This window comes from Bubalus bubalis, chromosome 5 (assembly GCF_019923935.1).
Source record: "Bubalus bubalis isolate 160015118507 breed Murrah chromosome 5, NDDB_SH_1, whole genome shotgun sequence".
Lineage (NCBI taxonomy): Eukaryota > Metazoa > Chordata > Mammalia > Artiodactyla > Bovidae > Bubalus > Bubalus bubalis.
In genome coordinates this window covers 129,289,300-129,307,322 of record NC_059161.1, presented here as the reverse complement: position 1 = coordinate 129,307,322, position 18,023 = coordinate 129,289,300, and the positions used below count along the sequence as shown (strand labels likewise).

At 55.0% G+C, this 18,023-nt stretch overlaps 1 protein-coding gene across 4 annotated transcripts in view; it reads left to right on the top strand.

The window, feature by feature from the left end:
• SHANK2 (SH3 and multiple ankyrin repeat domains 2) overlaps positions 1-18,023 on the top strand; it is a 558,458-nt gene that overhangs the window by 278,254 nt on the left and 262,181 nt on the right. For all 4 annotated transcript variants that reach the window (XM_044943817.2, XM_044943819.2, XM_044943818.2 and 1 more), the window contains one exon: positions 5,594-5,707. In XM_044943817.2, the coding sequence (XP_044799752.2) occupies positions 5,594-5,707 (114 nt within the window). The remainder of the gene's footprint in view (positions 1-5,593; positions 5,708-18,023) is intronic.

The window sequence follows — 18,023 nt, the reverse complement described above, 5'->3', positions numbered from 1 at the left end:
CTGGCCAACATCACCTGGATTTATACGTTTCCAAGGACAGCTGGAGCCCCGTTCTCCCTCTCAGCTCCTTTTGCTGGTCCAGATGCCTGCAAAGTTGACCATCTGGTGGCATCAGCAAGTCCCAGGGGCTCTGTTCATTTCATTCCCGTTGGTTTTTTTTAACCTCAGGTCATTTCTATTGGTCTGTTTTCAAGTTCACTTGCTCTTTCCTTCGAAACCGCCTCTTCTCTGTTAAGTCCATCTTGTGAATTTTTCAATTTCAGAAATAACATGTTTAAACTCTAGGGTTTCCGTGTGTATTTTTTTTTTATATAGTTTCTGTCTATCTGCTAAGCCTTCCTGTTGCTCTGTTGAGATTTTCACTCCTTTGGAAGCACGTGGTGTTTAACCCACCCAGTGTGGGTGGGTGTCATCGTCCCTCTGAAATCCCCATCTGTTGTCTCTCCACGAGGGTCAGGCAGGCTCACCGGCTTGGCTTTTCTCTTCTCCGGGACACGGGCCACATGCTCTGGGGCCTTTGTGTCTGGCAATCTTCTGTTGCGCTCTGGGCATCAGGGTGTTACGTTGCGGTGATGGTGACTTCAGTTCCTTCTCCTCCTTTCGTTTTGGAGGGTCGCCTGGGTGACAGCTCAGGTCCCCAACTTGAGCTGAGCTGCTCTGCATCTGTTCAGAGATGTGGGGGTGCTGAGCTTGCCAGGCCCTCTCTGGCTCTTTCCCTTGTAGGGACACCTCCACTCGTTTCCAGTTGGCTGCTTTCCTGGCTTCCTCATTCTGGTTCAGCAGCCAACTCAGAACGCGGGTTTCTCCTCACGTGCCCCCCGACAGCCCTGCCCTGGGGACCACCCTGAGTCCCCACAAGCCGTGCAGAAAGGTCTTCTTTGTCCAGCTCCCCTCCCCTTTCTCCTCAGCGAGCATGCTTCCCATCAGGCCCATCTACTTCTATCCACGTTCTGTGGTAAAGAACCCGCCTGCCTGTGCAGGAGACGTAAGAGACCGGGGTTCGATCCCTGGGTCGGGAAGACCCCCTGGAGGAGGAAATGGCAGCCCACTCCAGCACTCTTGCCTGGAGAATCCCCTGCACAGAGGAGCCTGGTGGCCTACAGTCCATGGGGTTGCAAAGAGCTGTACATAGCTGAGTGCACACACACACACACACACACACACACACACACACACACAGGGTTTATGGCTGCCTCCGAGGGTGGGGTCCAGGGGGGCCTTTGAGCATTGGAAGTCCCTGATTGTCTCTACATAGTTTAACACAATATTTTTGCTAACTTTTAAAGTATAAGCATTTAAATTACATGACCTGCAATGTGGAATTTTAATACGAGAGCTCATTGTGGGGAAGACTTTTTTCCCCCTGCATGTGGACTAATTTTCAGTTGACCCCGAGACAGCCCCCATCTGGCCAGCTCACCACCCACCCACAGGGCACAGCCTTTGCTAACTGGTTGGCTGGTGCCCAAGGCGGTGCATGCCTGCAGCTTCGTGCCGACTGCAGACGGAAGGCGGCTAAAAAGCCCTTGCTGAGCATGTGGCCATCCCTGGACAAGAGCCTCCTGATGCGGCGGCGTTAGCTCAGAAAGCTGTTACTGCCTGGGGAAGCAAGGGGGGGCGGCGTCTCTCTCACTGCTCCCCAACTTGCAAGCCGAGGGAGGGGCGGGTGTGGAAAGTGCCTGAGAACTCCCTTCCCAGCAGAGCTGGCGGGCCACGGGGCACCGGGAGCCGGAGACGCCCAGGTCCCACAGGCCCTCCTGCAGCTCTCACAGGGGGTCCGTCTGCTGCGGCCATGACCCCCCCGCCCTCCTCCCAGGAGGAAGGCAGGCAGCGATCCCCGGGCAGGAGAGCCACCTCTAGGGGCAGCCACCATTCCGAGGAAGCTGGGAAGGTCAGGCCACTGGGGCTCACTGCGCTGAGCAGCTGTTGCCTGCTGACCCTTGGGTGGTGGCGATGCTAAAAATAACCGCATCTCTTCCCGGAGGGGTGACCCCTGAATCTGCAGTCAGCTGCCCGGGGGGTGGGGGGGTCTGGTGGCTCGTGTGAAGGTGAAGCGGGCCCGAAAGGGTTGCTCTGTCTGCACGCACGCCCTCAGCCGGGGCCCCCAGATTCGGAGCGCTGGGTCTCCTGGCCCCGCCCGGCTCTGAAACCAGCTAGCCCGCAGCCCTGGGCTTTCACCCCCCATGGGTCCATCCGTCCCCCTCGCTGTCCCCTCAGGCCCAGGGGGGCTGACCTGCAGCAGGCTGGCCTGGGAAGGGCCTGGGGAGCCCTCCCAGTGACCCAGGGGCCGCTCACTTCATGTCTGGGGACCGCGTGTCCTTGTCCCCGTGTCGGAGGTGATAACAGAGGAGATGCTGGTGGAGACTTGTCGGCGCCTGCTGTTCGTCAGGCTCACCGCTTCCGGGACAGCTCACGTTTTTCGTGTAAACCTGCCAGCAGCTGCGGTCCGCAGGCATCGGCTCCCATCGTGTGAGCTGCACAGGCCGCTCTAACAATAGTCCCCAGACCGGGCAGACTAAGCCTCGGGATTCACTGTCTCCAGTTCCGGGGTGCGGGTGGCAGGTGGTGGGCCCTGGGGGTCCTGCTGACCCCCTGCAGCTTTCGTTATTCACATCTTTTCTGTTCAGCCCTACGAGGCGGGTCTTAATGTTCCCAGTGGACTCTGAGCCCGTGCCCCTGGAAAAGTGCACCCCAACATCTCTCTGAACTGAGGGGCGCCTGGGCACAGGGTACTGTCCTGCTCCTCCTGGTGATGGTGGCCTGAAGTTCTGGGTGGTGTAGATGTCCATGCCTATCTGGGGCTGGGTGCAGAATGTGGGCAGGCCTGGGGCTCGGCTTTCTCAACCCAGAGGCCGGCCCGTCCCCTCAGTTGGGTCCTTCCTCGGTGACCAGGCAGGGTGGGCTGGGGTGGAGGTGGGGGCCTGTTAACTTTGCCAGCCTAATCCAGTGTGGGTGGTTATTATTGTTTTTCTGTTTACGAGGGAGGGTGCATGTCTTTGGGGGACAGGGCTGGGCCTGGGGGCAGCTTTTGGGGCGGAGGCTCCCCTGGCACCTTCTCCAGCCAGTTTGTTTCGGCCTCCGGGGAGCTGACCGACCTGTAAAGGACAGTGAAGACGGTTGCTTCTCAGGTGTGACGTTGTTGACTTTTCAGTGCCTTAGAACTGGAATTCATGCGTGAGCCCAGCCCAGCTCCCTCTTCGCTGTACCAGGGCCACCTGGCCTGGAGAGCCAGTAAGCCCCTCCCCAGGATGTGGGTGGACAGACAGCCCAGAGTGCAGGCCCACGGTGAGGCCGGATGAGCCAGCAGACCCGGCTGCTGGACTCACTGAGGGACAGAAGTGAGTCCCTCCCTTAACACACAGCCTGGTCTAGACGGGACCCCATACACATCCCCTCCCTGCCTCCTGCCCCAGGAAAGAGGACCCCCAGCTACCATTGCTGAACCAGACACCCAGGAGCAACCTGGGCCCTTTCTCCCTCCCTTGCCCACAGACTGTGGCTCCTCTGCCCCCCGAGGTCACTGGGAAGGGTCCCCGAGCGGACCGCATCCTCCCACCCATCTCCCCGCTCTCAAGTCAGCTGTCCATGGCTGGTCATTCTCTCTGCGATTTTGTACTAACAGTCATACCCAGAAGCGTGTTCTCGATACGGATCCTACGTGGGTCTGGGTGTGTCATCCCTGGAGGGGGCCGGAGGCAGGCAGAGGCAGTGACGGCCGGAGGTTCCTGCTGTGAGGTTAGCGTGTCCTTTTCACACCTGGGGCCGCTCTGAGCTGAGGAGCGTTTTCCTTCTCTGATAAGTGGAGAAAGTGAGACAGGTGTTCCGGGAGCTGCCCGGTGTCTCCCTGGACGGCCCCTCCTCCCCCAGACCCTCTACAACAGCACAAGGGTCTGCTCACAGCTGCCAAGAAGTAGGATGGGTGGGCACTGGCCAGACAGCGCCCTGCAGCAGGCCCCTGTCCCCCGCCGGCCATCTGGGGCAGTGCTCCGAGATGACCCTCTCTCGTCCAAGCTGGGCCCCCATGGTGTACGTCAGCCAGGCTGCACAGAGTGTGAGACCAGCACTGAATTTTGGAGAAAGTGGTCCGAGGGATTGCCATCATCCTGGTCAGCAGGGGGCTTGCCCGTCTCATTTGTTCAGGCCATTTCTTCGAATTATCAGGCAAGGACTTTTAAGACTGATGTTCTCTGTGCTGTTGACCTTCAAAATTCATGGGTCTAGGCATCCTTTATCTGGTCTCAGAGATTAAGATGAGGTCTGCGGTTATGGTCCCTCCTCCACAGCCTTGGTGCCTGGGGCTCCCGGGTAATTTACAGAAGCTTCAGACGTGCAGAGATTGTACTGAGCTCCTGAGGCACAGCCGTGCTCGGAGGGAGCCGGGGCGTTGTGGGGGGCGGGGAGCACCCCCAGCCCAGCATCACAGGCCTAAGAGACAAAGACCCTCCCCACCGAGCTCTTATCCCTGACAACCCAAACATTTGTCCAGGCGATGCCTGGACCCTCTTGTCTTAGGATTTGCATTGCTCACCGATGCTTTAAAAACAAATACGCTTCATCCTCGTCTGAGGCCCTTGCGCACCCGGCACTGAGCCAGGGAGGGGAGCCCAGCGTTCTCAGCCCTGCGGGCAGAGCAGGTGTGTCTGTCCCGCTGCCCTTGTCCTGTTTTCACTGTGCACCATGGCTCCCTGCTGCTCGTCAGTCAGTTCAGTCTCTCAGTCGTGTCCGACTCTTTGCGACCCCATGGGCTGCAGCACGCCAGGCCTCCCTGTCCATCACCAACTCCCGGAAGTTGCTCAATCTCATGTCCGTCAAGTCGGCGATGCCATCCAACCATCTCATCCTCTGTCGTCCCCTTCTCCTCCTGCCTTCAGTCTTTCCCAGCATCAGGGTCTTTTCTGATGAGTTGGCTCTTCACATCAGGTGGTCAAAGTGTTGGAGTTTCAGCTTCAGCATCAGTCCTTCCGTTGGATGTTCAGGACTTGTATATCGCCCCCTGCTGCTTGTAGCACCAACATAATCCATAGGTTCTTCATTAATAAGCCAGCTGAAGGCCCGGGGCCACCCATGCGGGGCATCGGCCAGCCCGCTTCAAGTCCAGGCGGTGTCTTGTAGCTGCCAGGCAGGCTGCTTTTCCATCTCCTGCTGTGAAGTCTGATTCATCAAACTAACTTAGGGCATCCTGTGAGCCTGGACTCTTGTTCCCCCACCCCCAGCTCGGGACCTCATGGTTCCTTCTCTTCATCGGGGTGGCCTGTCCCCCGACTCTGACACTTGTAATAACTGATGATGAGGACTTGGAGGCCCCCAACCTCCCATCTCAACTGGGACCCAAGGGACAGGACACAGGGGCCACATGCCTGGTGCTGCAAGATACGAGGATGCCGGGATGCCCCGTGCTTGCATCCTCGCACCCAGGTCTAACAGGCAGAGGGGCTCAGAGGCTCCGCATTGCCCCTTCCGAGGGACGCTTTGCCAGTCCCCTGGTCCCCCACTGAAGGGGGCGTGGTCAGCCGGCAAATGGACCAGAGCCGCTGGCCCTTCTCCGCCTCATCCCCAAGCCCCGCCCACTAACCCCGCCCCTTTCCGTGTGCAGTTCTGAGCATCGGCGAAGGCGGCTTCTGGGAAGGCAGCGCCCGTGGCCACATCGGATGGTTCCCCGCAGAGTGTGTGGAGGAGGTCCACTGCAAGCCCCGGGACAGCCAGGCAGGTAAGCGGACCCCGCCCTCGTGGTCCACCTCTCCCGGGCCTGGGGTCAGCGTCGTTGGCGATGTCCAGTGCACGGCAGGTACTGGCAGGAGGACATCTCTGATCCTCTGAGCGGTGGACGCCATCCCGCCTGCTTTTGTTCGAACCAGAAACTGGTGCGGCGGGGAAGAGCAGCCTGGAAGCTTGTAGTTAAAACGCGGCTCAGTGCACTTGCCAGGAAACTTGGATCCTGCGTTCGAGCCGTTGGAAAAAGGCTTTGGGGGTTGATTAAATGCTTGAAACTATTCTATCGATCTCTTGCGCCAACTTTCATAACAGGCAGCTTTGCATTTCCCACCGGCTTCTGCCAGGCCCTCCCTGAGGACTTGAGGTTTGATGTCTCAATGAAAACTGCTAGAAAGAGGTCGGTGCTCACCGAAGCAAGTCATTCCAGCCCCTCCCCAAACTCCCAGGTACAGCTCTGACACCCGCCCTGAATGTGGTTGCCGAAAGAATGAGTGGATTAAAATGTTATGAGGATTCCACTTATATAAAAGGGTGCTGAGAAAAATGGATGAGCTGGAGCCACGCAGAACAGAGGTTTCTTGTAAGAGCCTGGTCAACATGTGCCCTGCCCACTTCTGGTAGAATCCCAGTCTTGGGACACGCATGGCAGGAGCAGCCACGTTTGCTTTGCAGCCAGTAGCTTTGCTGCATCCGTGGGCAGTCTGGTGGCCCTGACCCATTCGAGGTTCCCAGTCCAGCTCTAGCTGGGCCAGCCTGACCTCCGGGAAATTAGCTATCCTGAACAGGCGAGCCCGGAAAAGCGAGATGTGTCTCTGGTCTGCAGACATGGAGGGCGCCCAGCTGGTTCCCTTTCTGAGAATGGGATTCTATGAGCGTGTCGGTCTGTACTAAGCTTCCCACAGTCCTGCTCAGGTTAAACCCAGACGGGGACGGTCACCTTTGCCATCTTGTAGGGGTGTCGAGGTAAGAGCGATCACTCACTCCATCCTGAAAGGGAAGACTTGGTTGTGCTGGGCTAGGTGGACCAGTGGTCAGCACGCAGATGGGAGTGTGTTTTCATGGGTTTGGTGATGATATTCTGAGCCCCTGGTACAGGCTGGACTTCCTGGCCCTTCCAGTGCCCAGCACCCGCTGGCTCACACCTGTGCCCTCCTGTGAGCAGCTACCCGGCCTCTCTGGTCTGGGAAGGGCAAGGCCGAGGCCCGTGAGCTTGACCTGCCTTTCCAGGTTGCTGGACACCTCGCCCCTCCTCTCCTGACCAGGAGGAAATCCGGCCCTCCCTCTCTCCCCAAGTTAACAGCTTCAGCGCCACTGGTATCCTGCCCAGATGCTTCCACCGGAAGACTCAGGCATGTTGGTGCTTGGTATTGCTGGCAATTTCACACCTGGACAGAAGAGCCCAGAGCGACCATGTGAGGGTCATTTGGGCCTTCCTGCTCCCTGTGTCCTCCAGAAAATACCAGCTTCCTGGAGGGAGGGTGGGTTGTTGTTCAGTTGCTCAGTTGTCTCCAGCTGTTTGTGACCCCATGGACAGCGAATGGCATGCCAGGCTCCCCTGTCCTTCACTATCTCCCTGACATTGCTCAGCTTTATGTTCGTAGAGTCAGTGATGCCATCCAACCATCTCATCCTCTGTTGCCCCCTTCTCCTCCTGCCCTCAGTCTTTCCCAGCATCAAGTTTTTTTCCAGTGAGTCAGCTCTTTGCATCAGATAGCCAAAGTACTGGAGCTCCAGCTTCAGCATCAGTCCTTCCAATCCATGCTATATGTGGATAACCATGAAAGTGTGTGATCCACACTGTGGTTAAGAATCTTAGGAGCTGGACATTTTTTCCACAAACGTGGTGGCTTCAAACACATGTGTGATATCCTGTGGTTCTGGAGGTCAGGAGTGCGGTGGAGGGGAGGGTGGTCTCGTGGTGGTGTCAGCTGGGCTGTGTTGCTTTGTGAGACCTTTAGGGGACGGTCCATTTACTTGCCTTTTCCAGGTTCTGGAGGCCACCGCACCCCTTGACTGGTGGTCCCTCCTCCATTCTCAAACCCCCCAGTTATGGACCAGGCCTCAGGCTGTTCATCTCTGGCCCTCGCTTTGCCCCCTTTCCTCCACTTTTAAGAACGCAGAGGAGCCTGGTGGGCTGCTGTCCACGGGGTTGCAGAGAGTCAGACATGACTGAGTGACTTTCACTTTTCACTTCACTTTGGGTGTGGGAGTCCAGAGTGGCTCCTGTTGGGTTCTCTTTGCCTTAGGCTTTCTGAGATTGTGACCCAGCACCATCTTTTATAAAGGTGATGACTTACATGCAGTAAAAATGCCCACGTGGTAGTAGAGTTCAGTGTGTTTGGACAAATGTGTACACCTATGTCTCCAACTGCAATCAAGAAAACATGTCCATCGCCCCAAAATGGTCTCTCTGGCTGCTTTCCCGCCAACCAGAGGCAACCCTGGTTCTGATTCTTTCGCTGAACCAAACTTGGGTCCACTCACCCAACATGCAGTACAGCCGACCTGCTGACACTGGGTTGTGGTGAGGGAAGATGCAGTGTTTATTGCAAGACGTCACAAAGCAAGGAGAATGGGCAGCTCAAGTTCAAAAGCCCCAGGTGTGAGGGAGAGGGTTGTGGGGGGCGTGGTCAGCTCACGTGCAGCTCTCTGATTGGTTGGTGGTGAGGGAACAGCGTGATGTTTCTGGAATTTCAACCATCAACTTTATGGCTTCATTCACTCCAGGGTCTGTGTGCTTGTAAGCAACATGTGGTTAACTTCTTCCGCCTGGTGGGGGTTTGAGTATCTGCAAAACAGCTCAAGAATGTGGCTCAGAATAGCATCTATAGCCCTTGAGGAGGAACTGAAAGTCCTTGACTTTGTTTTACAGCAAAACTACTATTATTCCGTCTGGCTTGACTGTTTCCCTTTGGTTTTGTATTTATCAATCAGATAAATTTAATCAAATTTAATCAATTTAATCAAAATTTGTGCTTTGGAACTTGGGGAAGGCCTGGGAAGCTAAAGCTTTTCTACAAACAAGAGGCAAGGCACATGAGGGGTGGGGGGGTGTGTCTGTCTCCAGGAAGTCCCCACAGGGTCCTCAGTTTTAGCCACCAGAGATCAGTGTAGCCTGCGGTTGTTTCAGAGCTGGAACTTACAGCACGTACTCCTGAGCCCGGAGTGTTTCCCGCTGCTGAATGCCACTGCAGGAGTGTAAGTCAGGGCTCTGTAAACGTTGTTTTCAGTGCGTGTTCGTTGTATATTTATGCCCCAGGATGTGCACGTGTGCTCCTGGTAATGGACGTTTGGGTTGCTTCTCAATCTGGGCTCATGACTGAAGATGCTACGCACATTTTTGTACAAGTCTTTCTCCAGATGTCTTTTCCTTTCTCTTGGGGAAGTACCTAGGGCCACAGATAGGAGTGTGTTTGATTTTATAAGAGACTGCCAAACAGTTGTCCAAACTACTGTGCCATCTTGTACTCCAGCCGGCCATGTGTGAGCGTTCTGGTGTCTCCACTTCTCAGCAGCATTTGGTAATATCAGTCTAATGTCAGCCATTCAGATGGATGTGCAGAATATCAGTCTAATGTCAGCCATTCAGATGGATGTGGAGAATATCTTACTGTAGGTATAAGTTGCATTGTGCTGATGACTAATGTTATTAAACACCACACAGGTCCATATAGTCAAGGTTATGATTTTTCCAGTAGTTATATATGGATGTGAGAGTTGGACCATAAAGAAGGCTGAGCAATGAAAAATTGATGCTTTCAAATTGTGGTGTTGGAGAAGACTCTTGAGAGTCCCTTGGACTGCCAGGAAATCAAACCAGTCAATCCTGAAGGAAATTAGCCCTAAATATTCACTGGAAGGACTGATGCTGAAGCGCCAATATTTTGGTCATCTGTTGAAAAGAGCCAACTTGTTGGAAAAGACCCTGATGCTGGGAAAGATTGAAGGCAAAAGGAGAAGGGGGCGGCAGAGAATGAGACGGTTAGATAGTGTCACCGAATCAATGGACATGAATTTGAGCAAACTCTCGGGGATAGTGGAGGACAGAAGAGGCTGCAGGAATGGTGTGCTGCAGTCCACGGGGTCACAGAGTCGGACACGACTTAGTAACTGAGCAACATGTGCTTACTTACCTTACTTATAGCTTCTCTTGCAAAGTATCAGTTCAAGCGTTCTGTCCGCTTTTAACTGGGCTCTTTATCTTGCCATCACCAGCTTAGAGGAGTCCTCTACAGATTCCGGTATCACTCTTGGATCAGGTATCTGTTGCAAAGACTTTTCGCAGTCTGTGACAGCGTTTTTATTTTCTGTGTCTGTTAACAAGTGGAAAGTTCTTTACGATTTTAAATGAAGTCCAATTTCTCCATTCTTTAGTTTCACAATTAGCACTTTATATAGTGCCTATTTTTTAATGTTGAAAATTATGTTGAGTATACATAGAATCCAGAAGACGGGAGAAGTTATTTTTTAAATGTTTCCATGCAGCAAGCTGCTTCTGCACAGAGTTGGCTGGCTTGAGCCCTGAGAAGCTTTCTCTTTGGTGTAGGACCACTTTTATATCGGTGTTTGCTGGTGGTTCAGTGGTAAAGATCCAGCCTGCCAATGCAGGAGATGCGGGTTGGGAAGATCCCCTGGAGGAGGAAACAGCAAAGTGCTCCAGGATTCTTGCCTGGGAAATCCCATGGACAGAGGAGCCTGGTGGGCCAAAGTCCATGGGGTCACAAAGAGTCAGACATGACTGAGCGACTAAACAACACTTTTGTATATTGTAAAGCGAGCATGTTGCCACAAACCTCACCCACATGCGCTAAACAACAGGGGAATGTTTCGGGGAAGGAACAGCACAGTGGAGAGCCCTACTTACGGCTCTTTTGGCTGTGAGCAGGACCAACTGATTTCTCGTCGCCTAATGACAAAGACCAGAAGCCGAGGGTAGCCAAGGGCAGACTGAGACGGTGGCCTTGGGTCGTTGGCTGCTTTGTTGATATTTAATATAAGCTCCCCTCGGTTCCATGAAGAGTTTGGTGGTTTATTTCTCTCACAAGTGACGCACTTGCTCATCTTGACCTTGCTTCTGATTTCTCAGGACCATGTGTGTTTCCAGCAGGCTCTTCTCCATGGTGTCTTGTCTGGGCTGGGGCTGATCCTTTCAGACTCATAACGCTTTGTGCTCCGGCACAGCCCTGCATTCAGGCAGCCCCCCATGGGGTTCCCAGCGCGGGATCCCGACTAATCCCCATGTGCGTCCACCTGGAGTGATGGGGACTCGGGGGGAGCCCTGGCTCCTTCTCAGTCCCCCGGCTCCCGGCTGGCTCCTCCCTCAAGGGAGCACGGTGGCTCTGCGTGGGTTTCTTCACCCGGGAAGGACGTGAAGGCTCCAGGTTGCTTGTGCAGCATCGGAGGGGGAGCAGGGTTGTAGGAGGTCTTGTTTCGATGCGGGAGAGACGGAGGTGTGTCCCGATTTATACAGACGCACCTGTTTGCGTGCATCAGCCCAGAGAGTTGACAACAAGGTGCTTGGGTAGTGATGTTACTGTGCAGTATGTGTGGAGGATGGCGATTTGGAGGACATGGACAGTTAATTAGGTACATGCCCGACCCCCACACCCATCACACATTTATTCTACAGAGTCAGTGCCCCAGGAGCCATGATGGAGTGCCAACGCCTTCGATGCTCTGAGGGCACGTGGCACTCTGGACGGCAGGAGTGGATCCATATCGTGCTGGCTCCCCCCACCTCTCCCCAGCCCCTGTTGGTCTTGGTCTAACCGCCCCTTCCCCCTGCATTCCAGAGGTGGCCAAGGTGACCGCAGGAGGACTGGCTGGCTCTGGGATCCGTGAGGCGCCCCCTTCCACCAGAGCTGTGATGAGGCGCAAAAAGCCGGTAGGAAAGAATCGATTCTGTGTGATTAGCCTTGACATTGACGGGCTGCTCTTCATCCCAGCTCTGTTTCTACTTGGCACTTACCCTGGTCCCACGGCCCTGCCCCACTGCTGCGGACACCTCAGAGTCACCTCAGCCTTAGGGGGTCGCTCGGGCCGTGGTGCAGACCCGTGCCCCGGGTTCTTCTCCAGGGCAGCAGGAGGCCCAGCCCACTGGGGGCTCCTCTGCTGACAGCGAGACCCCTGCTCTTTGACCCCGCACCCGGAAGCTGGATGATCCCCGAGGCAGACAGGGCATTTGAGCATTTGTTTCCTTGCTCCCAGTAAACGGAAGTCCAGCTCATCTCTGGTTTCAGCTGCTGTGACCTGGTGGGAACAATGCCAAGGCCACGGCTGGTCACTGTCAGCGCGGTTGCTCCGTGTGCCCCAGACCCACGTGATCCTGCCTGCAGAAGGCGTGAGATGGAACCCCTGGAGCTCCCAAACCCCTGGGCTGCCCTGGACCCCAGTGCCCTCAAGAGACCTCCCTGTACCCCACCACAGGCCCCAGCCCTGCCCTGGGCTCACCCCAAACTTTCAGTTGCCATCTTCAAGCCTCCTCAAGTTTGAGGGCGGGATGGTGAGCGGACGTGGGGTCCAGCACCCCCGGCCCAAGTCCCCCCGGAGTCTTTCCTGGCACAGAAGCCCCCTGCAGCAGCATGCCCTGAGGTCCTCCCTGCTGCCCCATCAGGCCCACAGCCTGGGACCACCCTGGGATCTGGGCTGAGCTGGGCAGATGCGATCTGGGCTGAGTTGGGCGGATACGATTTGGGCTGAGCCGGGTGGAAACCTTCTGCGTGCCAGCTGTTTTCTTCTCCAGGCAGCTCACCTCAGCCTGGTCCTCGGTGCCCTGGGCTCAGTCCTCCTTGGTCCTTGTCCAGCAGAGAGGTTTTGACAGGAGATGGAGTCTTCCTGCCTCCTCGGCAAACATCCCAGGCCTGGCCCTGGTTAGGTTGACTTGGGTCATCCGTAGTCCCCCACCCCGGAATCAGTCACTGTGGCTGGGGGAGTGGGTGTGATCGCATGCCAGGCCTGGGCAGGGCTGGGGGCAGGGGGCGTGCCCAGGCCAGTTGTGTGCTCCACCAGCCAAGGGGCTCCGTGTGCTCAGCCACGGCCACCCCTTCAGCTGAGAGGCCAGAGCCTCTGGGCTCTCTGCCCGGGAGAGGAGGCCGTGCCGTGACCCACCGTCCCCCTGGGAGACGAGGCGGGAGATGCACCACCTCCCCCAGCGGCTCTGGGTGCGGCCATGGGGGCAGGGCCCAGCGCAGTCCCGCGTAAACAGACGTCCCGTTAGTCACGGAGCGTGCGAACCGTCTGCAGCATGCCACAGTGGGCATGGTCGGCTCCAAAATAGAATGTTTTTGTTATCTTTAGAACATTTAAAAATATAGGCAAATGACTCGATTAGCACAACTGTAATCCAAAATATTAATAAGCGACGAGAGAGCCGGCTTCCAGTCACTAGCTGTTCCCTAACGGAGAATGAAACTGACACGGGGACTCATTGTCCTGGCTGCTAATGAGCGTGTTTTTGTTAAACAACCGTGGCAGGAGCACACAGCCTCCCCGCCCCCCACCGCCCTCCTTCTTTTACGCCATTTTATTAAATATGCTTGGAGCCTCGCCGCCTGGGTGTGTGCGCCTTGACTCCAGGCAGCTGCTCTGTGTTTTAAATACCAGTTTACAGGCTCAGGCTTGCCCCCGAAATAGAGCTCTGCCAGGTCTGTCTGCTTCTATCGGGAGGAGTCAGTCCTTGGTGTCACCTGGGACCCAGGCCCTCTCCCCTCCCCACGGCAGTGGTGGCCGGCCCTTGGTTACCGTGGCAACCTGCTGACGCGGGTACCAGCCCTGCCTCCTCCACGGCCCCTCCTGGTGCCACAGGATGTGGCGTCTCCAGCTCTGTCTGCAGCCCCCTCGGCCTCCTTGCACAGTGGTGGTCCCTACTGGCCAGGCTTCTGGGTTGGGGCGCAGGGGTCTCAGCTGGGGTGGTTGACAACTCTCGCTGCCACCCGGGCCTCCTGTGCGGATGGCAGTGGGCAGAGAAGGGCTGCTGTAACAATGTGCTGCAGACCAAGGCGCTTACACGGCAGCTGCGCATCTTCCTGAGTTCCGGAGGCGGGACGCCAGGGCCGGGTGTGGGCAGGGCGGGCTCCTCCCAAGGCTCCTCTCCTCGGCGAGCCGGCGGCCGTCTTCTCCCCGTGTCCTCACGTGGCCTTCATGCCGGCACATCCCTGGTGTCGCCCCTCTTCTCACAAGGACACCGATTCTGTTGCCTGAGGGTCCACAGTTATGACCTCATTTAACTCTAATTATCTCCTTAAAGACTCTGTTTCCAAATGCAGTCATATTGAGGATCAGGGCTTCGACCTGTGAGTCTGGGGACACCGTTCAGTCTGTGATGATGGTAAAGACTGCTATTCACGAGCTGTGCTCTGCTCTGCATGGAACTCTCTACAGACACCTTCCCCGCTCCCCTTCTTGCTGTACAAACCCGTCCCCGTGGGGCCGTTCCATTATCTGACTTTCAAGGGCAGCAACTGTGCTGTCTTGTCTTGAGACTGTTACCTGCCCAGGCTGCAAGCTGACCCACCAGCATTTGGAAATCTCTCAGGGCAGCAGCAGCAGGGGCAGGCCCAGGGCCGTCCTGTGCTCTGGGGCAGATATAATCTGTGTGCTTGGTGCCAGCCAAGGGGATGGAAGGAGTGGGCCTGTGAGTTAGTTTGTAAATATGATTTGTAAGGTGAGTTGACCGAGGTGTATTACCCTTCTATGAGGGCAAAGAACCAGGAGGATACAAGTAGTTCATAGTGGCATTCCCCATACAGGACGTGGGGTCTGAAATGGACCAAGTGCTGAGAAAGTACTTCTGGGATGGATGAGAAGATGAGGGAGGGGCAGTAAATGGACATGTGGGTGAAGGTTTGGGTGGTCGAGTGGATGGATGGGTGAATGGCTGGCTGGCTGGGTAGGTAGGTGGATGGGTGGATGAATGGATGGATTGATAGATGAACAGATGGATGGGTGGATGCATGCAGAAATTGGATGGATGGGTGAATGGACACGTGGGTGAGGGTTTGGGTGGATGGGTGAATGGATGAGTGGGTGGGTGGATATGTGGATGGATTGATGGATGTGTGGATGGATGGAGAGATGGATGGATGGGTGGATGTGTGAATGGAGTGGTGGATGGGTGGATGTGTGCAGAGATTGGATGGATGGATGGGTGAATGGTCACGTGGGTGAAGATTTGGGTGGGAGGGTGGATGGATGGGTGGATGAATGGATGGATTGGTGGATGAACAGTTGGATGGGTGGATGTGTGGAGAGATTGGATGGATGGATTGATGGGTGGGTGGGTGGATATGTGGATGGATGGAGAGATGGATGGATGGGTGGATGTGTGGATGGATTGAGGGATGGATGGGAGGATGGTGGACTTTGTGTGAGGATGGTATCGATCCATTCTCCCTCTCATACACAGCTCATCTCAGTTCCAGTGATGGAGCTTCTCTCACTTTAAACCTCTCCATCTCTACTGGATGAGATCTCTTTAAAACCATCGAGTTTGTGGACCACAGGGAAGGTGGTGAGCTACTCTAAGACTTAAGGAAGTACCAGCGCTCCAGGCCATGGTGTCTTCGAGTCTGGCTCCTGGAGATTGTTCAGGGAGCAGTCCCTTCAACAGATCCAAAGTCAGTGATCTCTGTCTCTGCCTTCCCTGCCTCACCCCAAATACAGGGAGCTGGACCCCCCTCCCCCTGCAGAGCTGGCAGAATTGTGCTGGGGCTTGGGCACCCTGTTTAGATGGCTGTCCCATCTTCATCATCCATGAGTGATGGGCTCTTAAGTGCCCCAGAAGATGGTGTTGTCATGCCCTGCAAGAGGTGGGATGCTCCCAGGATGTGCAGGCAGACCCTGACCCACCATCTGTCATTCTAGAGAGGACAAACCTGCAGTCTCTCCCTCAGTACCCAGTCTAGGGATGCTTAGCCAGGCCGGGAGCCCCCCCCCCCAGCTAGGGCACAGACAGGAGCCAAGGGCCACCCTGCCGAGTGAGCTGTGGCTCATTTTGGAGAACGAAAGCCATCAGATGGTGCTCTGTTATTGAGTTAAGATGTTGTTTTTGGCTCCGCTGAAATAGACGATAGGAAACAGATCCGGGGATAATGAATAAACATTGGCTTATGGGGGCTGCATGCTGGGAAAGATGAAATCTCACATTGGCAGATTACATGGAAGACATGCATATGTAAGGAGACATGTAAGGGCCAGCTCCTGCTCCCGCAAATCGTGGAGCCAAGGAAGCATCTGGGAGCACGCTCTGTGTCTCCCCTGTGCCTAGCCAGGCGGGGTCTGGGGATGTGGGGGAACCAGAGGAGGAGGAGGAGGAGCCTGGGGTCCCAGGGGACCTGGCCCCGGGCAGCCAAGGAGACAGGGCAGGAAGTGGCTGCTTGGGCATCGCTCACAGACATAAACCAACAGTCACCCTCATCATCAGCAAATGCAGCTTCCAGAAGCTTCCAAGTGGTTCATCAAGGAACTTCCCTGATGGGTCCAGTGGTTAGGACCCATGCTTCTACTCCAGTGGACACGGGTTTGGTCCCTGGTCAGAGAACTAGGATCCCACATGCCACATGGTATAGCAAAAAAAAAAAAAAAAAAAAAAGTGGTTAATCAATTCAGGTTGTAAGATTAGTGCTGGACGGTCAACTCTTTCCTGTCTCGGCTTACTTCCCTCCTCGAGCTAGAGGACTTCAGACGTGGCACCTTGCTTTCTGTCTCCTTAAATTGAGATGAACTTCTCAAACCGTAAGATTTACCCTTTTCAAGCATAGAATTCAGTGGTTTGCATCTATTCACAAGGTGTGCAGACATCACCACTAATTCCAGAACGTTTGATCATCGCAAAAAGAAACTCGTTCCATTAACAAGCATTCCCCATCTCCCACTTCCCTCGGCCCCTGGGGACCATTCATTTACTTTCTGTCTGCATGGATTTGCCCATCCTGGACGTTTCCTACAAGTGAAAGGCTCCTGTCTGTGGCCCTTGGTGAGCGGCTTGCTTGCGCATAATGTTACTTGTTCAGGTTGAGTAATACTCCCTTGTGAATGTAGACATCATTTTGTCGATCCATCCATCAGTTGGTGGACATTTGGGTTTCTGTTTCTTGGCTTTAGCAAGTGCTGCGGTTCATGGGGTCGCAGAGAGTCGGACACGACTGAGTGACTGAACTGAACTGAACTGAACTGAACTGCTATGAATGGGCTTCCCAGGTAAAGAACTCACCTGCCGATGCAGGAGACGTGTAAGAGATGCTGGTTCGATCCCTGGGCCAGGAAGATCCCCTGGAGGAGGGCACAGCATCCCACTCCAGTGTTCTTGCCTGGAAAATCCCATGGACAGAGGAGCCTGGCAGGCTGCAGTCCGTGGGGTCGCAGTTGGACACGGCTGAAGCGACTTAGCACGCATGCATTGCTAGGAATGTTCATGCACAGGTTATTGTTTGAATACTTGTTTTCAGTTCTTTTGGGCACACTTAGGGGTGGGGCTGCTGGGTCACGCGGTAGCTCTGTTTCACCTTTTGAGGAATCGCCAGACTGTCTTCCATCTTCCATTCTCTCAAGTGGGATATGAGAGTTCTGATTTCTCCACATCCTTGCCAACGCCTGTTTTCTGGGTTTTTTGATAATCGCCATCCTAGTGAGCGTGAGGTGGTATGTCACTGTGGTCTCCACTTGCATTTCTCTGATGAACAGAGACGTTGAGCATCTTTTTTCATGCTTACTGGCCATTTGCATGTAATCATTTGAGGGGTGTCCGCTCTTGAAATTAACATGTTTATCATCCTCGTCGTCTTTCCTGATAGCTTGGTTGGTAAAGAATCCATCTGCAATGCAGGAGACCCTGGTTTGATCCCTGGTTTGATCCCTGCAGTAGGAAGATCCCCTGGAAAAGGGAACGGCCAGCCACGCCAGTATTCTGGCCTGGAGAATTCCATGGACGGGGTCGCAAAGAGTCGGACACGACTGAGCGACTCACTTCACTTCACTTCCTACACATCATGTTTGGGCCTGCAGTGAATTGGGGAAACACAGAAAAGTATAAAAAAAGAAAAGAAAAGGCACTCATAATCCTACCCCCATGTCGATCATCCCCAGTCAGTCCTTCTTTGAGTATAAATGCCTAGTAAACAAAATTGAATGCATCCTTTCAAATTCTGGGTCTTACTTTTGCTCTTCCCCAAGTGACAAGGACATGGTGTCATGGCCTGGAAGTTGTCTTCAGAAGCACTGTTTCCAGAGGCTCTCGCGCTGTCGTGGAGGAACCGCCGGTACGCAGTTTGCGTCACTGTGTCACCGCTCTGACACTGACGTGACATTGGCCTCCA